The sequence below is a fragment of the Heterodontus francisci genome, chromosome 15 (assembly GCF_036365525.1).
Source record: "Heterodontus francisci isolate sHetFra1 chromosome 15, sHetFra1.hap1, whole genome shotgun sequence".
Classification (NCBI taxonomy): Eukaryota; Metazoa; Chordata; class Chondrichthyes; order Heterodontiformes; family Heterodontidae; genus Heterodontus; species Heterodontus francisci.
Genome location: NC_090385.1, coordinates 17,480,921 through 17,503,686, shown reverse-complemented (window position 1 = coordinate 17,503,686; position 22,766 = coordinate 17,480,921). Strand labels below are relative to the sequence as shown.

At 41.5% G+C, this 22,766-nt stretch overlaps 1 protein-coding gene across 3 annotated transcripts in view; it reads left to right on the top strand.

The window, feature by feature from the left end:
• Nucleotides 1-22,766, top strand: part of mtm1 (myotubularin 1) — a 161,939-nt gene that overhangs the window by 11,480 nt on the left and 127,693 nt on the right. For 2 of the 3 annotated variants that reach the window (XM_068047162.1, XM_068047163.1), the window contains exons 2-4: nt 13,114-13,213; nt 15,072-15,126; nt 15,402-15,496. In XM_068047162.1, the coding sequence (XP_067903263.1) occupies nt 13,148-13,213; nt 15,072-15,126; nt 15,402-15,496 (216 nt within the window). In that variant the 5' untranslated portion in view covers nt 13,114-13,147. Of the gene's footprint in view, nt 1-13,113; nt 13,214-15,071; nt 15,127-15,401; nt 15,497-22,766 lie in introns of those variants that run through there. The other variant, XM_068047164.1, reaches the window with a different exon arrangement.

Genomic DNA, 22,766 nt, shown 5'->3' with positions numbered 1-22,766 from the left:
CTCCCATTGTGGATAATGTTGTGGAAACCCTTATTAAAGGTGAGGTCATGGAGCATGCGGATTTAAATAAATTCATAAAAGGGGGCCAATATGGGTTCATGAAGGGGAAGTCTTTCCAATCAAATTTACTATTTTTCTTTGAGGGTATGACAAAGGACCTTGATAGAGTAAGGCAGTGGTTGTAATGTACTTGGATTTCATTAAGGCCTTTGACACAGATGCTCTGGAAAGGTTAGTACTGGAAATAAAGTGTGAATCAGTGGAATTATTTTTAAATTGATACGTAATTGGTTGACCGAACCTAGAAGATGTTGGGCTGGGGATTGCCATCAGTCTGTGAGAATGTTACCAGTGCGGTCCAGCTGTTTTGGCACCTCTTTTGTTTTAATATCTTTAAAAATGATGTGGAGCTAGATGTCACTAATTTGCAAATTATGTCAAACTAATGAAGATGGTAGACTGCAGAGCTGAATAGGATAAGCTAAAGGAGGATTTGAGTATAGTTGGAAATTGGGCACAGACGGGTGGTAGGTGAAATTCAGAGCAGAGAAATGCACTGAATCAGAAATGGTTCAGTGAATTATTTTCATCAATGCACAGTATTGAAGCTCACATCACAGGAAGATTCCAGGATTGCTCTCTGTTATGTGGAGAGTTAGCAGATCTCAGCTGGAGTAACACGAGTCCTGTCGTTGGCCTCTTTGGCTCTAGGTGTGGAAAGGGAAAAATACGTCATTGTCCCTGCTCCTATCCACAAATAGCCACAGGTGAGTTACCAATGTCTGTGGAATCATACGGTTGTCTCTGTCACTGCCTTTAGGGAGAAACATGGTGGAAATTGGACCTTTATATGCCTGAGGTATATGACTGTGACATAGCTTATTTATGGGGACCAAGTAGATAGGTTCTGCTTATGAAAGTTTTGCATGTTGTGCCTATCTATTTGGTATTTTTGGATAGTTTTAGCAAGCTCTGTTCATTTCCTGACAAAAGTAAAATACTGCAGATGTTGGAAATCTGAAACCGATAATGCTGGAAATACTCAGCAGTCAGGCAGCATCTGTGGAGAGAAAAGCAGACTTAACGTTTCAGACCTGTGCGACCTTCATCAGAATTGACAAAAGTTAGAAATGTAGTAGGTTTTGAGCAAGGGCCCTCAACTGCGTCCAATCTATTTCATGCACTTCTCTTACCCCTTCCCCTCCCTCCCAGGTTCCCCTTGCCTTCACCTTCCATTCTACCAGCCTTCGTATTCAACAGATTATCCTCTGCCGTCTCTGCTACCTCCAGCGTGTTGCCACCACCAAACACAACTTGCCCTCCCCTTTCATCATTCATATGGGACCATTACCTCTGTGACACCCTGGTCTACTCTGCAGTCACCCCCAATACTCCCCCCCCCCCCCCCCCCCCCTTTTTCCTGTGACATCTTTCCATGTACGTGCAGGAGATGCAACACCTGCACTTTTACCTTCTCCTTTCTCAAAGTCCAGGGCCCTAAACACTCCTTCCACGTGAAACAGCGATTTACTTTTATTTCTTTCAATTTAGTATGCTGTATTTGCTCTCACAGTGTGGTCTCTTCTACACTGGGGAGACTAAACACAGACAGGGTGACTATAAGTGTGACCCTGATCTTCCTGTCGTCTGTCATTTCAATTCTCCTCTTTTCCCTCACTCTGACCTTTTTGCCCTTGGCCGCTATAGTGTTCCAATGAAGTTCAAGGAACAGCACCTCATCTTTTGATTGGGCACTTTACAAGCCTTCTGGACTCAACACTGAGTTCAATAATTTTAGATCATCATGTCTGCCCCCATTTTTTTCTCTTTTTGTGTTTTTCTTGCAGGTTCGTTTTTTTTTCTCTCCCGCCCCTTGCTTTCTTAAACTGTGTTTGGACGGCTGCTGTCTTGTCATTTACGCCTCATTCAGAGACATCTTTTGTTTCTTCATTTATCCCATTAGTTCCTGCTTTAGCTTTGTACCTTGAAACCTTTTGTCATTGATCTCCTGCCTTCCACCCTATCACAGACCTTCCCTTTTGTTCTTCCCACACTTCCCCTTTCATGTGCTCAAATCCTATTACCTTTCTAACTTTTGCCAGTTCTGACCAAAGGTCTTACAGACCTGAAACTGCTTTCTGTGACTGTTTTTCCATCCACAGATGCTGCCTGACCTGCTGAGTATTTCCAGCATTTTCTGCTTCTGTTTATTTCCTTGTTGGGTTTATTTCATGCTCCTGCTTACAATCTGCAGATACACACTTCAAAACTTGATGCTTTACTTTAGGTGAGCAGGCATTGGTAAGGACAGTAGTAAATTTAAATAAACAAGTTATGGAAGAGTGACTAGTGGTTTCTAAAACAGATCCTCATTTTTACTTTAGAACAAACTGCTTCAAATAGGAACATGAGTAGACCAAAAGAAGCAAGCTGTTACCTTAATTATAAATCAGTTTAAATTATAGCATGACTTGCAGCATTAATCTAATCCCAAATTGTACAATGGCTACAGTACCCTAGAGATGATTTTATATCATTAGAGCCATTGAATCTAATAGTTGATATTACCCCTGTGGTTTCCCCAGAATTACTATACTGCGATATTAGGATTTCAAACCTCATTAATCATTTGTAGTATGCCCTGAACTACAGACCTGTCCATCATGGGAAGTCAGGTTCATGACTTGCAGTCTGGAGAGTATTAACTACTTAGCTTGGCCTGGCCGACGTAGCAGTGAACATTGCTGATCAGATGCCTAAGTAATTGATTTAGCCTCCACAATAATGAAAGAACAACAATTCTCATTTATTGTCAATGTTTAGCAGTGTGCAATCTTAACCTTTTACATAGTGGCGCAGTGGTTAGCACCGCAGCCTCACAGCTCCAGGGACCCGGGTTCGATTCCGGGTACTGCCTGTGTGGAGTTTGCAAGTTCTCCCTGTGTCTGCGTGGGTTTTCTCCGGGTGCTCCGGTTTCCTCCCACAAGCGAAAAGACTTGCAGGTTGATAGGTAAATTGGCCATTATAAATTGTCACTAGTATAGGTAGGTGGTAGGGAAATATAGAGACAGGTGGGGATGTTTGGTAGGAATTTGGGATTAGTGTAGGATTAGTATAAATGGGTGGTTGATGTTCGGCACAGACTCGGTGGGCCGAAGGGCCTGTTTCAGTGCTGTATCTCTAATCTTAAAAAAAAAATCTGGAAGGCAGTGTTTGAAGAAGTATAATTCATCATCATGTGTTTGTGTGTTATTGTGTTGGTCATAATGAACTTTTTCAGAATGTGTACTGTATTCATACTGGTTGATTTCTGAGATTTGGACAAATTTAAGTGCTAGTTCTCGCACTCATGTTTTTTAGTTGTACAGAGCAAGTGACCAGTCAATTGTGTCTATGTTACTGTGTCTGAAGATCAAGTTGGCCAGTTAGCCCTGTCACATTTGTCCCCTGGTCAGTGCAGATACCAGATGTCACAGACTGTAAAAGCACTTGTTCAAGGAAAGTCTATCCTACTGACAAACCACCATTGTTCACTTTCTTAACCATTCGTGCTGGTTGCTTAAAATCTTTATTTGTTTTTGCAAATGGCAATGAGTGAGAGCAAGAAAGAAAGAACTTGCATTTATCTTGCTCCTTTGAGACCTTGGGGCGTCCCAAATCACTTTACAGCCAATAAAGTACTTTTAAACTGTAGTTGCTGTTGTAATATAGGAAACACAGCAGTCAGTTTGTACACAGCAGGCTCCCTTAAACAGCAATGTGATAACGAACAGATAATCTATTTTGTTAGTGATGTTGGTTGAGGGATCAATATTGCCCAGGACACTGGGAGAACTCCCCTGCTCTTTGTAATAGTGTCATATGATCATTTACGCCCACCTGAGAGGGCAGACGGCGTCGGTTTAACGTCTCATCAGAAAAACGGAACTTCTGATAGTCCTGCGCTGGAGCGTCAGCCTGGATTTGGCATTCGAGTCTCTGGAGTAGGACTTGAACCCACAATCTTCTGATTCAGGCGCGAGTGCTGCTAACTGAAATTGAGAGGCAGGTGATTGTATTATTGAAGAATAAATACATGGCTATAATGGGAATGAAGAAACAGATCTATGTAAAAAGATAAAGTACATGACAATGATTTTTTAAATTGAGACGAAATATAGACATGAAGTGAAATTCAAAAGAAGAAAACCAAAGATAATACTGAAAACTTCATTTATTTTAAAAAGAGGAGCAAGGAGAACAACTACATTAAAGATTACATAAACATTGTATTTGAATTTGGACAAATGGGGTTGAGAAAAAAATCTTGATCACATTTTGAATAATCTCTGAAGTTTCCTGCATTACTCCTTTTTGTAGAAGGATTTTGTTCGAGACTGCAAGCTGTTTATTAAATCATATTGCCTGTATCAGGCCAGATTAAAATTGGATAGGTTGGAATCTATTGCACAGAATTATATATTGAAAGTTTCACAGGATATTGGTGTCATTAATGTTCTAGAATTTTTATTTGTGTCCTTGAAATTGACTTCAAATTCTGTTCTCTAAACTGAGCAGCTTGCATTATTACATTATTTTCTCTAATTTTATCTTTCCTTTTGCAGGGTGACATGGCACATTAACAGACAGTGGTCTGCTGTGATTTATGGGATGTTGGCTTTTATCTCAGAAGGGGGGGGGGGCGTTGGAATGGAAAAGTGAAAAAGCGATGCTTCAGTTGCATGGTATGTTGGTCAGAGTCCATTTGGCGCAGTGCCTATGATTTGGCATTGATCATTAATCAGATTCAGAAATACACTGTGCAAGTTGGGCTTTAGACATAATGAGCAGAAGTAAAAGGAGTTTTGCTTTGTATCCGGCCCCATCGAGTGATATGGGAGTTTCTGGTTATTGGGGACCCCCAGGATGTTGATGGGGAATTTGATGGTGGTGATGTTGAATGTCAAGGGGAGGTCATTAGACTCTGTCTTATTGGAGATGGTCATTGCCTGGTATTTTTGGCAGAGGAGATAGGGAAAGGCAATATAGACTTAATGGCAGAGTTCCAAAGAGTGTGCAGGGACAGAAGGACCTGGGGGTTCATGTGCGTAGGTCTTTGAAGGCGGCAGGACATATTGAGAGAGTAGTTAGCAAAGCATATGGGATCTTGAGTTTCGTAAGTAGAGGTATTGAGTACAAAAGGAGGGAAATTATGATGAACCTTTATAAAGCTCTGGTTAGGCCACAACTAGAGTATTGCGTCCAGTTCCAGTCACCACACATTAGGAAGGATGAGAGTGTACAGAGGAGATGTATGAGGATGGTTACAGGAATGAGGGATTTTAGCTGCAAGGTTAGGTTGGAGAAGCTGGGGTTGTTCTTGGAGCAAAGAGATTGAGGGGAGATCTGATAGAGGTGTGCAAAATTATGACCGGTTTAGATAAGGTCGACAAAGAAAAGCTGTTCCCATTAGCTGATGGTACAAGGATTAGGGGACAGAGATTTAAGGTTTGGACAAGAGATACAGGGGGAATTATGCAGCAAGAGGTAATAACTTGGAACTCGCTGTCTGAGGGTGGTGTAAGTGGAGACAATGAATGATTTCAAAAGGAAATTGGATGGGTACATGAGGGAATACATTTTCAGGACTGACTGAATTGCTCTACAGAGAGCTGGCATGGACTTGATGGGCTGAATAACCTCCTTCTGTGCCATAATAACTCTAATGGTACGACTGGTATGCGCAGATATTATTTGCCACTTATCAGCACAAGCCTGAATGTTGTCTGCACTGGGTTTCATTATCTGAGGAGTTGTGAATGGAACTGAACACTGTCCAATTATGAGTGAACATCCCTGCTTCTGATCTTATGGGGGGTGGGGGGGCAGGTCATTGAAGCAGCTGAAGGTGGTTGGGCCTAGGACACTGCCCTGAGGAACTCCTGCATTGATGTCCTGGGGCTGAAATGATTGGCCTCCAGCCACAACTATCTTCCTTCATGCTAGGGTGACTCCAGCTGGTGGTAAGTTTAGTCCCTAATTGCCATTGACTGCAATTTTATTAGGGTTTCTTGATGCCACACTCCGTCAAATGCTGCATTAATGTCAAGGGCGGTGACTTTCACCTTACCTCTGGAATTCAGCTCTTTTGTCCATGTTTGGACCAAGGCTGTAATGAGGTCTGGATCTGAGTGGGCCTGGCGGAATCCAAACTGAGCGTTTATTTTATTTATTTTTATTTAGAGATACAGCACTGAAACAGGCCCTTTGGCCCACCGAGTCTGTGCCGACCATCCATTTATACTAATCCTGCATTCATTCCATATTCCCACCTTCCCTCAATTCCCCTACCACCTACTTATACTAGGGGCAATTTATAATGGCCAATTTACCTATCAACCTGTAAGTCTTTGGCTGTGGGAGGAAACCGGAGCACCCGACGAAAACCCACGTGGTCACAGGGAGAACTTGCAAACTCCACACAGGCAGTACCCAGAATTGAACCCGGGTCGCTGGAGCTGTGAGGCTGCGGTGCTAACTACTGCGCCACTGTGCCGCCCATGAGCAGGTTAATGGTGCCGCTTAATAGCACTGTCAATGGCACCCATCACTTTACTGATGGTTGAGAGTAGGCTGATGGGGCAGTACTTGGTTGGTTGGTTTTCTCCTGCATTTTGTGGACAAGATGTATCTGGGCAATGTTCCACTCTGTCAGGTAGATGCCAGTGTTGTAGCTGTACTGATGCAGCTTGGCTAAAGGCACGGCTAATGCAGGAGCACAAGATTTGAGCACTACCTCTGGGATGTGGTTGGAGCCCATAACCTTTGCCACATCCAGTGCGCTCAGTAGTTTCTTGATATCATGTGGAGTGAATCAAATTAGTTGAAGACTGACTTCTGAGATGGTGGGGACCTCAGCAGAAGGCCGAGATGGATCATCCAATCAGCCTTTCTGGCTGAAGATGGTTGCAAACACTTCAGCCTTGCCTTTTGCACTCACACACCAACATTGAGAATGGGATATTCATGGAACCTCTTCAGTTATCCACCACCATTCATGCCTGGATGTGGCAGGACTGCGGATCTTTGATCCGATCCATTGGTTGTGAGATTGCTTAGCTCTGTGTATAGCATGCTGCTTTTGCTGTTTAGCAAAGACACTCTGAGGCTCTCTTTGAAATGCGGCAGCATTGATTTTGATGACTGGGAGGAGCTTGCTATCAATCGTTCAAAATGGCAACAATTTGTCCATCAAGCTGCATCATGCTTGGATTCCAAACACCTTAATGATGCAGCAGAGTGGCAGCGAGAGGGAAAAGAAGGAAGCAAATCCTGTACTCCGGATCCCACTACCTCATGGGATGTCCTGCCCCATGTGCCGAAAGATCTGCGGGTCAAGAATAGGTCTGTTCAGTCATCTGAAGACCCATGATAGAAACTAGTGACCTTGAGTAAGACGTCCTCCTCAAATGGAGAGACAGCCGCTGACGACACATGTAGTCCTGTGTTGTAATTTCATCAGATTGGCACCACAATTTTAGGTATGCCTGGTGCTGCACCTGGTATCCTCTTCTACACTCCTCATTGAACCAGGGTGAGTATTGGTAGAGATGTACTGGGCCATGCGATTACTGATTGTGGTTTGCAATTCTGCTGCTGACAGCCCACAGCACCTCATGGATGCCCATTGTTTAGCTCAGTTTTGAATCAGTCCCATTTAGCACAGTGGTATTGACTCACAACACATTGGAGGATCTCCTCAACGTTGAAGACAGGACTACATCACAAGGACTGTGTGATGTTCACATCTGTCACCACTATCATTTTCAGTTGCACCTGCGACAGGTAGATTGGCAAGGATGAGGCCAAGTAAGTTTTTCCCTCGTGTTGGTTCTCACCATCCGCTAGAGGCCTGGTCTGGCAGCTACATCCTATAGGACTCGACAAGCTTGGTCACTAGTGGTGCTTGATGAACATTGAAGTACCATGCCCAGAGTGCATTCTGTGCACTTGCTATGCTCAGTGCTTCTTCCAAGTGGTGTTAAACATGGGGAAATGATTCATCAGATGAGGGAGGCCTGTAGATGATAATCAGCAGAAGGTTTCCTTGCCCCTGTTTGACCTGATCCCATGAAACTTAATGGGCTCTGGGGTCAATATTGAGATCTCCCAGGGCTACGCCCTTCCGACTGTACACCTCTGTGCCACTACCTTTGGTGTGACTGTCCTGCCTCTGATGGAGTCTGGGACATTTTCTGACAGGAATGATTTTGAGTGTGTGTGTGTCAGGCTCTCCCAATTTTGACACAAGTGCCCAGATGTTATGAAAGAGGGGTTTCCAGGGATGACTCGGTTTAGGTGTGCCTTTGCTGTGTCTGGTGCTGAAGTCGATGGCAGATGGTTCATTCAGTTTTTTCTTATTGTTTTTCGTAGTGATTTAGTACAACTGAATAGCTTGTGAGGCTATTTCAAAGGATAGTTAAGAATTAACCCCATTGCTGGTGGGTCTGGAGTCACATATAAGCCAGACCAGGGAAGGATGGCAGTTTTCCTTCCCTGTAGGAGTTTGGTTCACTAACTGGGTTTTTATAACAATCCCGTAGTTTGATGGTTTCTGTTACTGAGACTAGCTTTTTTTAAATTCCAGATTTATTTAATTAACTGAATTTAACTTCCCCAGCTGCCAGTGGGATTTGAACTCAAGGCTCCAGATCATTAGTCCAAGCCTCTGGATTATTGGTCCCGTAATATAACCACTATTCTACAATACTTGTCTTTATAGACCAAAGTACTCTCTAGGGATGGGTGAAACCTTTACTTTGAGTGTGTAGGTCTTTCATTTATAGAGAGCCTTACCTTTGTGGAAGAGGATTGACTTTGTATACTGTATGTCACTGTTGCTGGGTCAAAAAACTGGAACTCCCTTCCTACAGCACTGTGGGTGTCCCTACACCACATGGACTGCAGCGGTTCAAGAAGGTGGCTCACCACCACCTTATCGAGGGCAATTAGAGATGGGCAATAAATGCTGGCCTAGCCAGAGACACCCATATTCCAAGAACGAATAAAAAAAAAAGTAGTTCTACCAGTAAATTTGGTGTGAAATTTTCACATAGTTGGAATTGGACAGCAGCATATGAACACTGAAGTAGCAGCATATTGTATGGTAAAATTACTTTGCCAGAAGATCATCTTACCACATTAAAGTCAGCATGACTTTCTGTTTATACAGTGATTCCGGTCTGCTTGAGCAAATAAACAATTTTGTGAGAGGATTTTTCGTCAAACCCTACTGGGCTATTATCATGTGGCATACTCCTTTACAATCACGTGATGTTCCTGGTATGAAGCTGAATAACTGGTTAAAAGATCTAAGTGGTGGTAATTAAAAAGAGAAATAGTTCAGTTCAAAGTATGATCATATTGTTTGACGGACAACCCAACTTTAAATTATGCAGCAATTGGATGTAAATATGTTACTAATGAATTCAAGAACACTTCTGTTATCAATTTTTAAGTAAATTTGCTGAACGTTCTGGTCATGCTATTGTCTTGTAACGAACAGGTATTGGATTTGTGTACTGGTTCTTCTGAGTCCCAACAACAGACATTCCCCACAATTTTGAAACTGGCCTGGACTCGCATTGGAGCTTACTGAGAAGATTCAGTTTAGAGCCTTGGCTAAGAAATGGATGTGCACTCAAGTCTTGCATTTTCTTATGGAAAAAAAAACTAGCCTGGTGTTTTCCTGGATGTTTCTGCTGCCTTCTAGCCATCCAGAGGCACTGTTTCTGATGTTTGGACAGTATGAATAGTGCAGTATTTTGTAAAGGGGAATACCTTAGAATAATCGATAATAGCGGTGCAGAGTGGCAGTGGGCACAGTTTAAATTCTGCTCTTCTGCCTCGGTTGTTGGTTTAAGCCATGCCATAATATTTAGCCGGGACAGGGAAAATTGAAAAGGCGAGTCATGTTTGAGTGGGTCCTGGCAGTTCCTGGAGGCAGGCATCGGCGGTGGCAGGCCTTGCCCCCTTCCTCAGGCAAGTAGGTGAAGGAAAATTCTATAGGCACACAAGGAGAAAAATTGACCTGTGCGGGATTTTATTTAGGAGACGAAGCTCAAGATGGTGGGATGAAAACTGTGTTTGTACAAGTTTGTAAATTGTTTGCTTTTTAAAAATGGCGTAGCAAAAATTCCTGAGATGTAACTACTGCATTTATACAAAGAATGACACAAAGAATCGTTTCAGTCCAAAATGCATTTTAGTGCCAGAACACAGTGTTAAGAATCCAGTTGGCTAAGGGTTTCTCCAGTAATTTCTGAAATACTACATTTGAACAGCAAGCTGTTTTTAAAATTTTGATTTTTTGCAGCTCCCGGGTCACACACCAATTGTGCATTTGCATCTGTGATGATTTAAATCTGATTAAAATAAAAAAAAAATCCCCCCTGCCCTTTTTTCTCTTGAAGATCTTGATTCACACTTCTACAGACAACAGCAAACTATGCAGGTGTTCTTTTATGTGCAAACCTGGGCAGTGAGCCTGGCCTGCCAGGACCTTGTGTTCCAGTCCTCACCAGACATTCACAGATGCACGCTTTTTGCTGGATACCAATCAGCGATTGAAACCACAGCTGTGATCTGAGGCCAATTGTAGAGCTGAGTTCAGCTAATTAACCGCAAACCAGGATGGAGTCTGCGCACCTTCCTAATCCATATGGTTCAGTACCATGTCATACAAGAGTATTTTACCTACTGAGCAATTGGAGACATTTTGACCAAGCTTTTCCCTATTCCTAGCCTGTTCTATTCTCTGTAAACTTGAGGTCATCCAAAACTCTGCTGCCCGTGTCTTAACTCACACCAAGTCCTGTTCTCCTATCACCACTGTGCTTGTTGACCTACATTGACTTCTGGTCAAGCAGTATTTTGATTTTAAAATTCTCATCCTGTTTTCAAATCCCTCCATAGTCTCGCTCCCTCCCTATCTCAGTAATCTCCTCCAGTTCCAAACCCTCCACGATATCTGCGCACCACCTTTTCTGGCCTCTTGTGCATCCTTGACTTTAATTGCTCCGTCATTGGTGATGCCACCTTCAATTGCCGAGGCCCAAGCTTTGGAATACCCTCCCCATGCCTCTCCAGTTCACTTTCCTCCTTTAAGACACTCCTTAAAACCTATCTCTTTGACCAAGTTTTTGCTCATCTGGTCTAATATCTCCTTTTCTGGCCTAGTATCATACTTTGTTTGATAATGGTCCTGTAAAGCACCTTGGGACATTCATTAAAATAGCTATATTAATGTAAGTTATTTAATTTTATATGGTCAAGGCAGAGGAAAATCATATGGTGTTAGTCTTGGCTCTGAAGGCCCTGAGTTCAACCTACTCCAGAGACTTGAGCATGTGATCTTACTGACACTTTACTGCTGCACTGAGGGAGTGCTGCAAAGTCAGAGTGGCTACATTTCAGATGAGTGGTTAAATTGAGGACCATCTGCCCTTGGAGGTGGGTGCTAAAGAGCCCATGACACTGTTCGAAGAAGAACAGCGGAGCTCTCCCTGTGTCCTTGCCAACATTTATTCCTCAACAAGCATCACTAAAGATAGATTATTAGGTCATTTATCTTATTGCTGATTCTGTAATTTTGTATGCTGTTTGTGGGATTTTGCTGTTTGAAAATTGGCTACTGGGTTTGCTATATGACAACAATGACTACATTTGAAAAGGACTTCATTACCTTTGAAACACTTTTTGGGAAGTCCTGACGTCATAAAAAGCATTATATAAAGTTGTTATTTTGTCTATATTGTCCTGCAACCTGGAACAGTTTTTAAAAGACTTGCAGGTTGATAGGTAAATTGGCCATTATAAATTGCCCCTAGTATAGGTAGGTGGTAGGGGAATATAGGGAAGGTGAGGAGTTGGTAGGAATATGGGATTAGTGTAGGATTAGTATAAATGGGTGGTTGATGGTCGGCACAGTCTCGGTCGGCCGAAGGACCTGTTTCAGTGCTGTATCTCTAAATAAAAATAAATCTCTGTTCTATTTATGCTTAGATTTCCTACTTGTTGGTTTGTGTTTGACTTTTGGTTTGTTAAAGGCTCTACTGGGCACTCTTGCCTCATTAGTGAATAAATCCTAACTCCATATCAATAACTCTTGGTATCTGAAGTTTGATGCATATGAAAATTAATTGGAGCATTGACTTTGTTTGTGACTTGCAGGGCATGAATCTAAATGTCTCAAGGATAGAGTGCTTGAAAATACTTTCTGTAAAATGTTCACGTTCCTCTGCCAGCCCATTATGTAGTTTTATTACCTGATTAATTCTATATTCAAAGCATGGATGATACAGATGTTACAAACACTAGAAATGTCTCATCTTCGAGGACTTGACTAAGCCAAAAGGGCAGTTTTCACTATTACGCTGTCATTGAAACAAGTATGCATCCGAAAGCACTCTATACCGTGTGGATATTTGATTAGTAAAATAAAATTGTTTTTCCATGTGCATCCAATTTGTTCTGTGTGCTGTAGTCATCAGAAAAAGGGAATAACAATTTATTGAGTCCAATTTATATTTTAAAGGCATGGATTCCCTCTTTGTTCCCTAGGAATGCAGTAATTGGGCTTGGAAACACAAGTGGGTAATATTTACCTCGGCGCTAGCACTGCTGTGCAAAGGACCTGGGGAAATGATTCTTCCTTCTGTGGAGTGATGCCTGGCCTCTGTTTGGTACTTTCTCCCAGCAATGCGATTTATGTTGAAACCTGCAGTTTCTTATTCTTATGTCCCTCCTTCTCCCACCACCCACCAAGTCTCTTCCCCCCTCACCCCCCCCCCTAAAGTGCACACACCACAGAAATGAAGTGGGTTACCTACCCTGATGAACTGGGATATATTTTATGAGGCAAGAATATAAAGTACCATTGATGTGCAGTTACACAGATCAAGAATCACTTTGTTATACTTAGGTTAGAAATCGACATCCAATACAGATGTAAACGTTATCAAAAATCATACAAGACGTCTCATTGTACTATTCATGCAGGGTTCATTTAATTTTTGAGGAAGACTTTCACCTGTGGAAGTGTTGCCATAGCTAAATGGTATGTTTTTATTGCAGTCGGCTTTGCTTCCTCTAAGAACCTGGGTAAACTATGGCTTCAGCATCCTCTGCGATAGTAAATTCCACTTGTGCGGCAATCAACGCAACAAATAAAAAGGTATGTTTCTCCGCTCCTCTGAAGTTATTGATTCTTGCTGGTGTCTATATCCATTGGATCACTGCAGACCCCCAATACTTTGTTCAAATGACTATTCTTCACGTCAACCTGTATAGTGAGTATTGACAAGTTATTCAATCATCAACTGAGTTTGTTCAGGTGGGGTGGGGAGGTAGTAGCACAATTGATCACCTTGACCCTGTGCGACAGAAAGGGGTTAAAAAATAATCAGTCAGGGCCACTGCTTCTGATTGCTGTCTAGTGACTCCGGTTGGAAGGTGAGAGTGAGTAGGTGTTGGGTGAGAACAAGATCAAGCTTGGTTTTAATGCCCTACAAAGTTGAATAGCCTATTAACATTGTTCTTCATCCACGAGTCTACAATAATCGTCATTTGGATAAAGTACAGAATGATTTAGTGCCTGTGCAACTGTACTCCTGATGAGTCACCTCCTCGAGGAGAGAGAAAGAAGGATGGGTGATTGAAGTAAGATCCCAAAACATAGTCCAAGGAGATTATTGGAAAAAGCTTGTGATTGGTCTTGTAAATAATCCTGGGAAGCTGATTGCAGGTTGAGAACAGTCAGCAAGTCACCATTCTAAAACTGTAGAATATGAGTTCAGAAATAAAAACTCTGCTGGAAACACTCAGCAGCCCAGACAGCATCTGTAGAGAGCGAAACACAATTAATGGGCTGAATTTTTAATCGCGTTGGGAACCAGCTATGTGGCTAGTTTCGGGTCCCAGCCGCGCATGGCGTGCTTTGGACACTCCCAAGGCAATTTTCAAAGCTTCAGCCTATTAAAGGCCAGGGGGTGGTTTCATCATCCAGTCGGGGGTGGAATTTGAGCTCCCAAAGCTATAGGCCAATAGGAGGCCCTTCACTTTGAGATCGGCAGCCCCATCAGCCGAGATGGGAGTTGCCGATGTCAGGATGTAGTCAGCGATGGAACAAGAGCAGTTAAGTTTATTTTATATTTTAACATGCCACAGCTGCCTGACCATGATCCTGGAGGGGGAAATCCCAGTCAGCATGGGAATAGGACTTTAATAGCCCCTTAATCATATCTCATTAATGTAAATTGGCTACCCACCACTTGCTGGTGGGCAGCCGATCCGACCCTGCGCAGACCTCTTTCAAAATGGGTCGGGATTGGGGCGGGGCACTGGCAGAGGCCGGCAGCAAGGGCCCGCCAGCCTCTGATCCGGACTCAGACCTCTTTTAAAAATCCAGCCCAATGTTTCATGACCTTCAGGATTTGAATTCATTGTGGATATGATTGTGGTTTTGAGAAAGTTAGCCAGCAGTAATGGTGAGAAGTGGTAGGATGAGATTGACATTAGTTTATACGCGCCATAAAACTCAGGATTTAAAAAGCAGTAAATAAAAGACTAGAGGCGATATAAAGTCTATTCTCTGACTATTGGTTCCAGTTTTATCAGTAATTGACCTTTCCTGGAAACTTGAAGTATGCATTGATTTATTTTAACTTATATGATTTAATTATATTTTTAAAATCGCTTTATGGAGAGTCCGTGGAGGCTTTATGGAGGATTCTGATGGTTAACAGTAACTAAGAAGTAGTGTTTATATCCACTGTAATGGGATTTGGGGAGAAAGCAAATAAATGTTAAATTCAACCCCTGCTTTCAAAAAATAATGTGTTCCTGTAAAGAGTGATGAATTGAATTTGGACATCTGTAAAGTTCCACGATTTGCTTGTAAAGTGCTGTGTCTATTGTGTAGAATAGCCAGAACTAATTACATTCAGTAATCACGACAGCGTAAGAATATTTGATAACCAAAATCAGTGCACCACACTATTTACAAGATTAATTGCGCTTTTCTTTCTTTTTAGCCACCACTGACAGAGGATGTACCACTATTAGCAGGAGAAGACGTTAAAAGTAAAGGTAAGACTTCATTGACAGTAATTTTGCCTGCAAATATTCCATTCTGTCACACTCTAATTATAAATCAGTATGTGTGGTAATTTTGAGATCTAAATACTAAACTTCTGCTTTTTAAAGATTTTCCCTGATCAGAACTACTGCATCCACAGTTTTCAAGATGTGTATTAGTCATTGAAAGATTGTATTTGCATACATTCAGGGTTTTAAAAAATCTGATGTTTTTTTGTGGTTGCTAGGTTCTACTAGCTAATGAGATGTTTTTTCCTGCTTCATAGAAAAGGATGTGATCTACATTTGTCACTTTAATGGCCCTAAAAAGGGAGTGGTGTATATTACAAACTACAGGCTTTACTTTAAGAGTGTTGAACTGGTAAGTTCTGATTTTTTTTTTTTAACATTGAAGCAAGTCTTTACTTTTTGTATTTCACTGCGGCGAGTGTTACTGGAAGTCCATATCTACTTGCCTCAAGTTAAACACCTGTTACCTCTTGCCTTTCGCTTTATTCTCTCAAACATTCTTGGTGTTGCCAGCTCCCTCTGACTTACACAGAAATCCCACTCTGTTTGGCTACCTCCAAGAAGCTCTGACTTTTTTTTGATGCTAATTGCTTTTTCTTCCCTCAACAACTCGACACTTTATAAAGCCTAACTTTAATCAAGACTTGGATACTGTTCCCACAGTTGGGGAGGCTGTTTCTTTCACTGCCCCACCCCCCAGTTTTTCACCTTTACAGTCCTGAACCCTCAGACACGCATGCTGAATTGGATTCTCGTGGGCCCTACAGTTCTGAAATGATTTGCCCAATCAGCCATTCTTCACATGTGAGCTTGAGCAGTGAGCATTGGAAAGCTATTTGACTGGGGAAAGCAACACCTGCAAGCTCAATCTTGTTTTTGTGCAGCGTACAGGTGGACACTTTCTAACAGGCAGTATCAGGAGGAGGAGCTGAGTCAACAAAGACTGGAACTCGAATAACAACTTGCATTTGATAGTATCTTTCACTAGATAGTTGGCGGATTTTTAAGATGCCAAGCCAAATAAGATATTAAGAGAGACGACCAAAGGGGAAGGTTTTATGGAGGAGAGGGAGGTAGAAGAGTTTGAGGAGGGAATTCAAGTATGGAGCCAAGATGACTGAAGGCATGGGCAGCAGTGGTAGGGTGAAGGGCAAGGGGGGTATAAACATTTTTCAATTGAAATACTTAATAATTGCTGCCTGATTTCTCTTGTCTTTCCCCCATCACTATTTTTTTCAACTTAGGTGGTATTCAGCAATATGGGCTCCACCCTTCAACTGTGAAATTAGACAAAATAGAAATAATTTGATCAGTCACTTGTTCAGTGTTTTCCTTTCTGTCTTTTTTCCCCTTTTTGTTCCCCATCTCCTTCTGAAAGTACTGAAGTAAATTTCACATGGGCAATGTCAGATCACCGCTGGGTTGCCCAAGTGGCCATTCTCCATGTCTGGTTTCAAACAGTGAGTGTGGGCAGGCTGATTTGGAGAATCACAACTCTGACTGATTCTGTTATTATACATAAATGCGCACTCTTTTTAGCAAGGTCACTGTCCCAGCAGGATGCACTTGCTAGCAATCAAGAATGGGAACACTGACTTAAAATTGAAAACTGTGAGAAAGCAAGGCTTACTGATGGCTAAATTAGTCACAAAGGCACTAGTGAAGTGAAGGCAGAAAATTTGCATTTCATAATCTGAAGCAAGTTATTTTTCCACTCTGTTCGTTCATGCTTGCAACAGAAGGAAACTAAACTGATTGTAACTGTTTTTTCTCTTGGTTCCTTGACACTTAACGCTTCACTGCTGAAGTTTTTAATAGTGTCAGACTTCCTGCCCTATATATCTAAAAAAAATAGTTTTAATTGTGGGTTTGAGTGCAAGGACTGTTTTTCAAGTTTTAATAAAAGCAGTTTTGGTTTACATATTAATTGAGTTGCACATTTTGTTCATTTCATATATTTTTTGGAGATATGCATTGGCACATTGTCAGTTCCATGGTTGAACAGGCTTGCATATTTTGAGGATCATCTTATGTGGTCTGTGGTGGTCAGGCAGGGATATTTGATGCCTTTCCCAAGAGAACCACTGATTGTAGCATATGGGTAGACTTTTAACAACTGAATTTGGCAGTAAGATTAGAGATGAAAATTTGATTTTCTGATAAAGCTTTACCAAGCACTTGGCTTAATGGATATTTGAATTCAAATGTTAGTTCCTGGTTTCCAGATTAAGGTCTGGCCATCCAGTAAATTCTTGGATTCTAAAAAATCAAGTGCAGATTGTATTGCTGTTAGCTATACTGGCATGAATTATTGGTGGTCTTGTGTTGTGTAGACTCTAATAATTGTAGCTGACACACTGGTTCAGAATCTCTCGTTGTAACATGTTTGAGTGCATCTGTTGTACTTACTAACGCGTACGAGGTTGATGTAGGTCGATAGCTGATGCTCTGGTAGGTTTGGCAGTGTATTGGCAAGCTATCATTGCACATGCAGAGACATGGTAGCACTGAATATCACGCTCTGTGTGTCATGGTGGCAATAAATTATGGATCTCCTACTTTCTATCAGGTAAATAAAATTTCTGAGAAATGTCTCTGTTAGTCCAACAGTAATCCTCTGGTCAAACCTTGACTCCGTGAACTTTATTTTTATTTAGAGATACAGCACTGAAGTAGGCCCTTCGGCCCACCGAGTCTGTGCTGACCAACAACCACCCATTTGTACTAATCCTGCATTAATCCCATATTCCCTACCACATCCCCACCATTCTCCTACCACCTACCTACACTAGGGGCAATTTACAATGGCCAATTTACCTAACAACCTGCAAGTCTTTGGCTGTGGGAGGAAACTGGAGCACCCGGCGGAAACCCACGCGGTCACAGGGAGAACTTGCAAACTCCACACAGGCAGTACCCAGAACTGAACCCAGGTCTCTGGAGCTGTGAGGCTGCGGTGCTAACCACTGCGCGACTGTGCCGCCATTTACCCTTAGCTTTATCCCTAAACTAAGCTCTTGCTGCTGTGGCAGCAGTTTTTCTTTTGTTGGGGGATGGGGTGTTGGTGGTGGGGTGGGGGGCAGTGCGGGGTGGTGGTGTGCGAGGGAAGAGAAAAACAATCCAGTGCAGTAGACTTCAGATAGAGATTCTGCTTCAGCACAACATTCCATTCATCAACTTGACATTTGAACAATATGATATATATTCTTGTAACATTACACTTCACAGTAGGCTTGCTGTTGACCTCTGGGTGCACAAATTTAAGCTCCTCTAAAGTATAACCAGAACTGTTGAGATCAGATTGTTTTGTAGTAAAATGTCAGTGTTGTTAACGCTGAACTATTGTCAATGTAGCTAATGGTGTGGAAGTGAGTAGAAAAAGTGGAAGCGCATTTTCAGTTTCAAAAGCTCCAAAGACTAAAGTGCCTAATGAGAATTTTTGCTGAGAAAATTTACCAGGTTTCTTTTGTAATTGTTATGAAAACTTAGGTTTTTCAAAATCAGTGGATTTCATTCAGTAAATATTAGAATGATGAATGAAAACTGGGGGTAAATCAACTGCCCCACGTATAAGTTATCCAGAATCTGGGATAGTCATAGTGTCATACAGCACAGAAACAGGCCCTTCGGTCCATTGTGTCTGTGCCGTCCGTGAAGCACCTGTCTATTCTAATCCCATTTTCCAGCACTTGGCCCATAGCCTTGTATGCTATGGCATTTTAAGTGCTCATCTAAATACTTCTTAAATGTTGAGGGTTCCTGCCTCTACTGACCCTTCAGGCAGTGTGTTCCAGATTCCAACCACCCTCTGGGTGAAAATTTTTTTTCCTCAAATCCCCCGTAACCTCCTGCTCCTTACCTTAAATCTATGCCCCCTGGTTATTGACCCCTCCACTAAGGGAAAAAGTTTCTTCCTATCTATGCCCCTCATAATTTTGTATATTTCAATCAGGTTCCCCCCTCAGCCTTCTCTGCTCTAAGAAAAACAACCCTAGCCTTTTCAGTCTCTCTTCATAGCTGAAGTGCTCCAGCCCAAAGTCTTGGTCAAGCTAGGTAATCTTTGATCTGCTCATCACTAATGAAAACCCATAGATTCATTCACTCTTTCCTACATGCTATAGATTTGAAATGATGCTATTTCAACGGCCATAAAACTATCTAAATTCAAGTAAATGAGACATTATGGTAATACCTAGTGAGAAATAAAATTGGATCTGACAGGATCTAGGGAGGGAGAAGCAGAGATTATGTCTCAAGTCAGTGACCTTTTGTAAGAATTCACCAGTTCTGATGAAAGGTCATCGGCCTGAAGCGTTAACTCTGTTTCTCCCTCCACCGATGTTGCCTGACCTGCTGAGTATTTCCAGCATTTTCTGTTTTTATTTCAGATTTCTAGCATCTGCAGGAGTTTACTTTGAGAAATCAAACTTCCTTTTTCAATTCTATTGAAATGTTGCAGTCTTTTACCACTCTATTTGTAAATTATATACAGAGCATTGATGTCCAAATTCTGCATCTGTAGACTTGCCATAAACCTTGAGGTAAACTTTTACAATCTTTTATAATATCATTTATTGATTTTGTTTAATAATTAAACCTGAGCAGTCAGTAGTACCAGGAAATTGTGTACTCCCTGAATTGGCCACTTTATTGATGTTTTTCACACTGGTAAATACTGTCGCATTGCAGAAATTCTACAGAAGTGTTGGGGGTTGCCTTGTACTGTAATTACAGCTATTTTGTTACTTTCCCTGTTCAGTTTGTCTTTTATATTATTTCTCATCTATATATCATACATTTACACTTAAAAAATCCATTTATTTTTACTCGTCTGTCCTCTGCTTCCAGGAAGTCTTTAGCAACCTAACATGAAATCAGTTTCTAATTGACTAAAATATATGTTTGATTTAATCTTTAGCCAGTTAGATTACATCTTTCATGAGAGAGTTTGAGTTGGTTGCATCATTGTGGGAAGGGGGTTAAACATTGTACATGATTTTCAAGCACCTCCAGTATCCAGAAAACCTAGTTAATGGCAAAGAGCTAGAGTCTGCTGGGGAAAAAGTTAATAGTCTGATTAAAATTAGCACTTCAGTACCTACTGATTTACTCATTCAGCACTGTACAGTGTCTTTGTGCTAAAGGTAGTATTTGATGTGCACTTCATTTAGTTGTACGCAAGATTGATTTGTTTGGAGTCTAACTCCCTGTTTGCACTGAAGTCCCATTCCTGCTGCTGACGTTTATAATGTAGGAACATATCACTAACTGGAGGGAGGGAAGCATAGGAAAAGTGACATTGAAAGCATTTTAAATTGGACCCACTGTCTATGCTTCTAAAATGCTATAAGAACTCAATGCTTACACCATATGAATACACCAAAAGCTGGCACATGAGTAGGCTCCCCCGCCAGCCTGCGCAGCATACCTTTTTCTTTTTAATTAGAGTTCAGTTTAATGTTGTGTTATGCTGCTGCTGCCCAAGAGTAATTCTGATTCTTTGGCACTGTACTGTATTTGGTTCTGTTCTCATCTGTCATTTTTAATTTTATTCCCACTCTCACCTCATTTTCTAAACGTGGCCATTCTGTCTGGATTAAGGCAGGACTTTGCAAACTTGCCCAAGTACCCATTTGTGTGAGCTAAGGTTGTGGTAGCGTTTCGAACACTGGGAGAATGCACAGTGACTAAGCTCACTGTTTTCACCTGATGTCCACTTGCACTTCTCCACGAGAGGCAACTGTTTAAATGATCATTGGGCGAATCTCGGATGATTTTCTCTCCCTCTACGCTGGGGATACTGAGGCCAATTAGAATGTTCATACAAGACCATCCTGGTTAAGGTTGACATACTGAGGATAGGTCAGGAATTTAATCCATGGCCTCCTTGTACATATAGGCTCTGTTTGTCTGTTCAAACGGAGCCCCCTAAGCGAGTGGATAAACAAATCTGGCATTTTGAAGGACATTAAATGCTTAATAATTTCTATATTTAAGAAAAATCTATGGTAAGTCTTGGTTCAGTGAACAAAAACTCTAAACACTGCAAGAGAAGCAAGCTTCTTACTTCGGGAAGAAATCATTGTTTGAACTGCTTCCTTTTCTGGGTTTGGCAAACTGGTTTAGAAATGAGACAAATGAGTGTTTTTTTTAAAAAACTCACTACTTTGTTAACTATATATCAGACAAAAGTAGTTCTTTATTGTGTTTTAAACTGGGGTATTCAAGATATTTTAAATGTTATGCAAGTATAAATCTAGTCAATATTGAGACTTGGCCCTTTTTCTGGAATGTTTATCCTTATTCAGTGTAACTGTAAACTTGAACAGTAGACCATAATGGCTGAAACAAATAATCATGTGTGCAAGAAAAAGTTTGATCCGGTAGGAGTTTTTTCAGAACTAAGTGAATACATGTTTTGGCATTTAGTGGCATTACTTTTTCTTTTCTGCTTTATAGTAAACTACAAGCCAAACTAAAACTTTTACTATAATCGCAAGAGTTTGAAATTGTTTACCTGATCATGAAATAATACTATTCTGAGCAAAAGCCCCTTGCCCCCGAATAATCCCATGCTGCCTAAGAACATCCACATCTGGAATGGTGTAATGTGCAAAGCTGCATGAATAGCAGGACAAACCTCCTTGTGTTGCTAATGCAGGAACAAATCCCCAATTCTAAAATAGTGCTAAAAGAACTCTATGCTTACACTGTATAAATGCATCAAAAACATTTGGCTCTTGTTAATTTCTTGTGTGTCAGTTGCCCTCTGGTATCTTGCCCAGTTCACCATGCGTGAGCCATAACCAAAGGTGTCAGTGCGCTATTCGTTCATGAGGGAATTAGTGTGAGCTCCTTCCTGGCCTGGCCTTGCCTTGCCTGATGTGCATTTCTATCATGGGTTACCAGGCAATGATATTGAGCAGGGATCAAACCAATTTCTGTCACCCTAAACAAGCTAAGGCTAATTTCTAATGCTGTAATACTGCCACATTGAGACCAGAGAACTGAGCGCAGATATGGTACCATCCTGGTCTATGTAGCTCAGCTGGCCACTGAAATGAAACTCACTGAGCCATTTGAGGAGTCACATTTGATCAGGTCTTAGATTTTAATGGTTGAAACTTATTCACATAAATACCATTCGTAAGTTACAGCAGAAATAAGCTTACATAGGTTATTTTTAAGAATCTTCAGTCACAGAATCTTAACCACAGTGATAGCATATTTGTATTCCTGTCTTCTAAAAAGTTAATGTGACGGAAACCACACATGCCACATGGAAACATTAATTTCGGCATATGGAACACTATTTGAACTTGTACTGGACATTGACCATAACTTGTTTAACAAGACCAGAGCAGTGGTGAAAAAAATGGCTACACATTTGCATTCTGAGAGACAGTTGCCTAGAGAGACAATGGGAGTGCTCCCTGATTGTTAGCCAGGTAGGTTTTGTCAATAGTGATGATCAAAGGACATTGAGAGTCATTGTCTGTGTAAGAGCCAGCATTCCACCTCCTCCCCCCACTGAGTGTGTCTAGTAAGCTTTGAGAAATCAACAATCCTCACAGGCCATGCTGTCTTAGAGAGCTGGTCACATGACTAACCTGCTGGCCAAC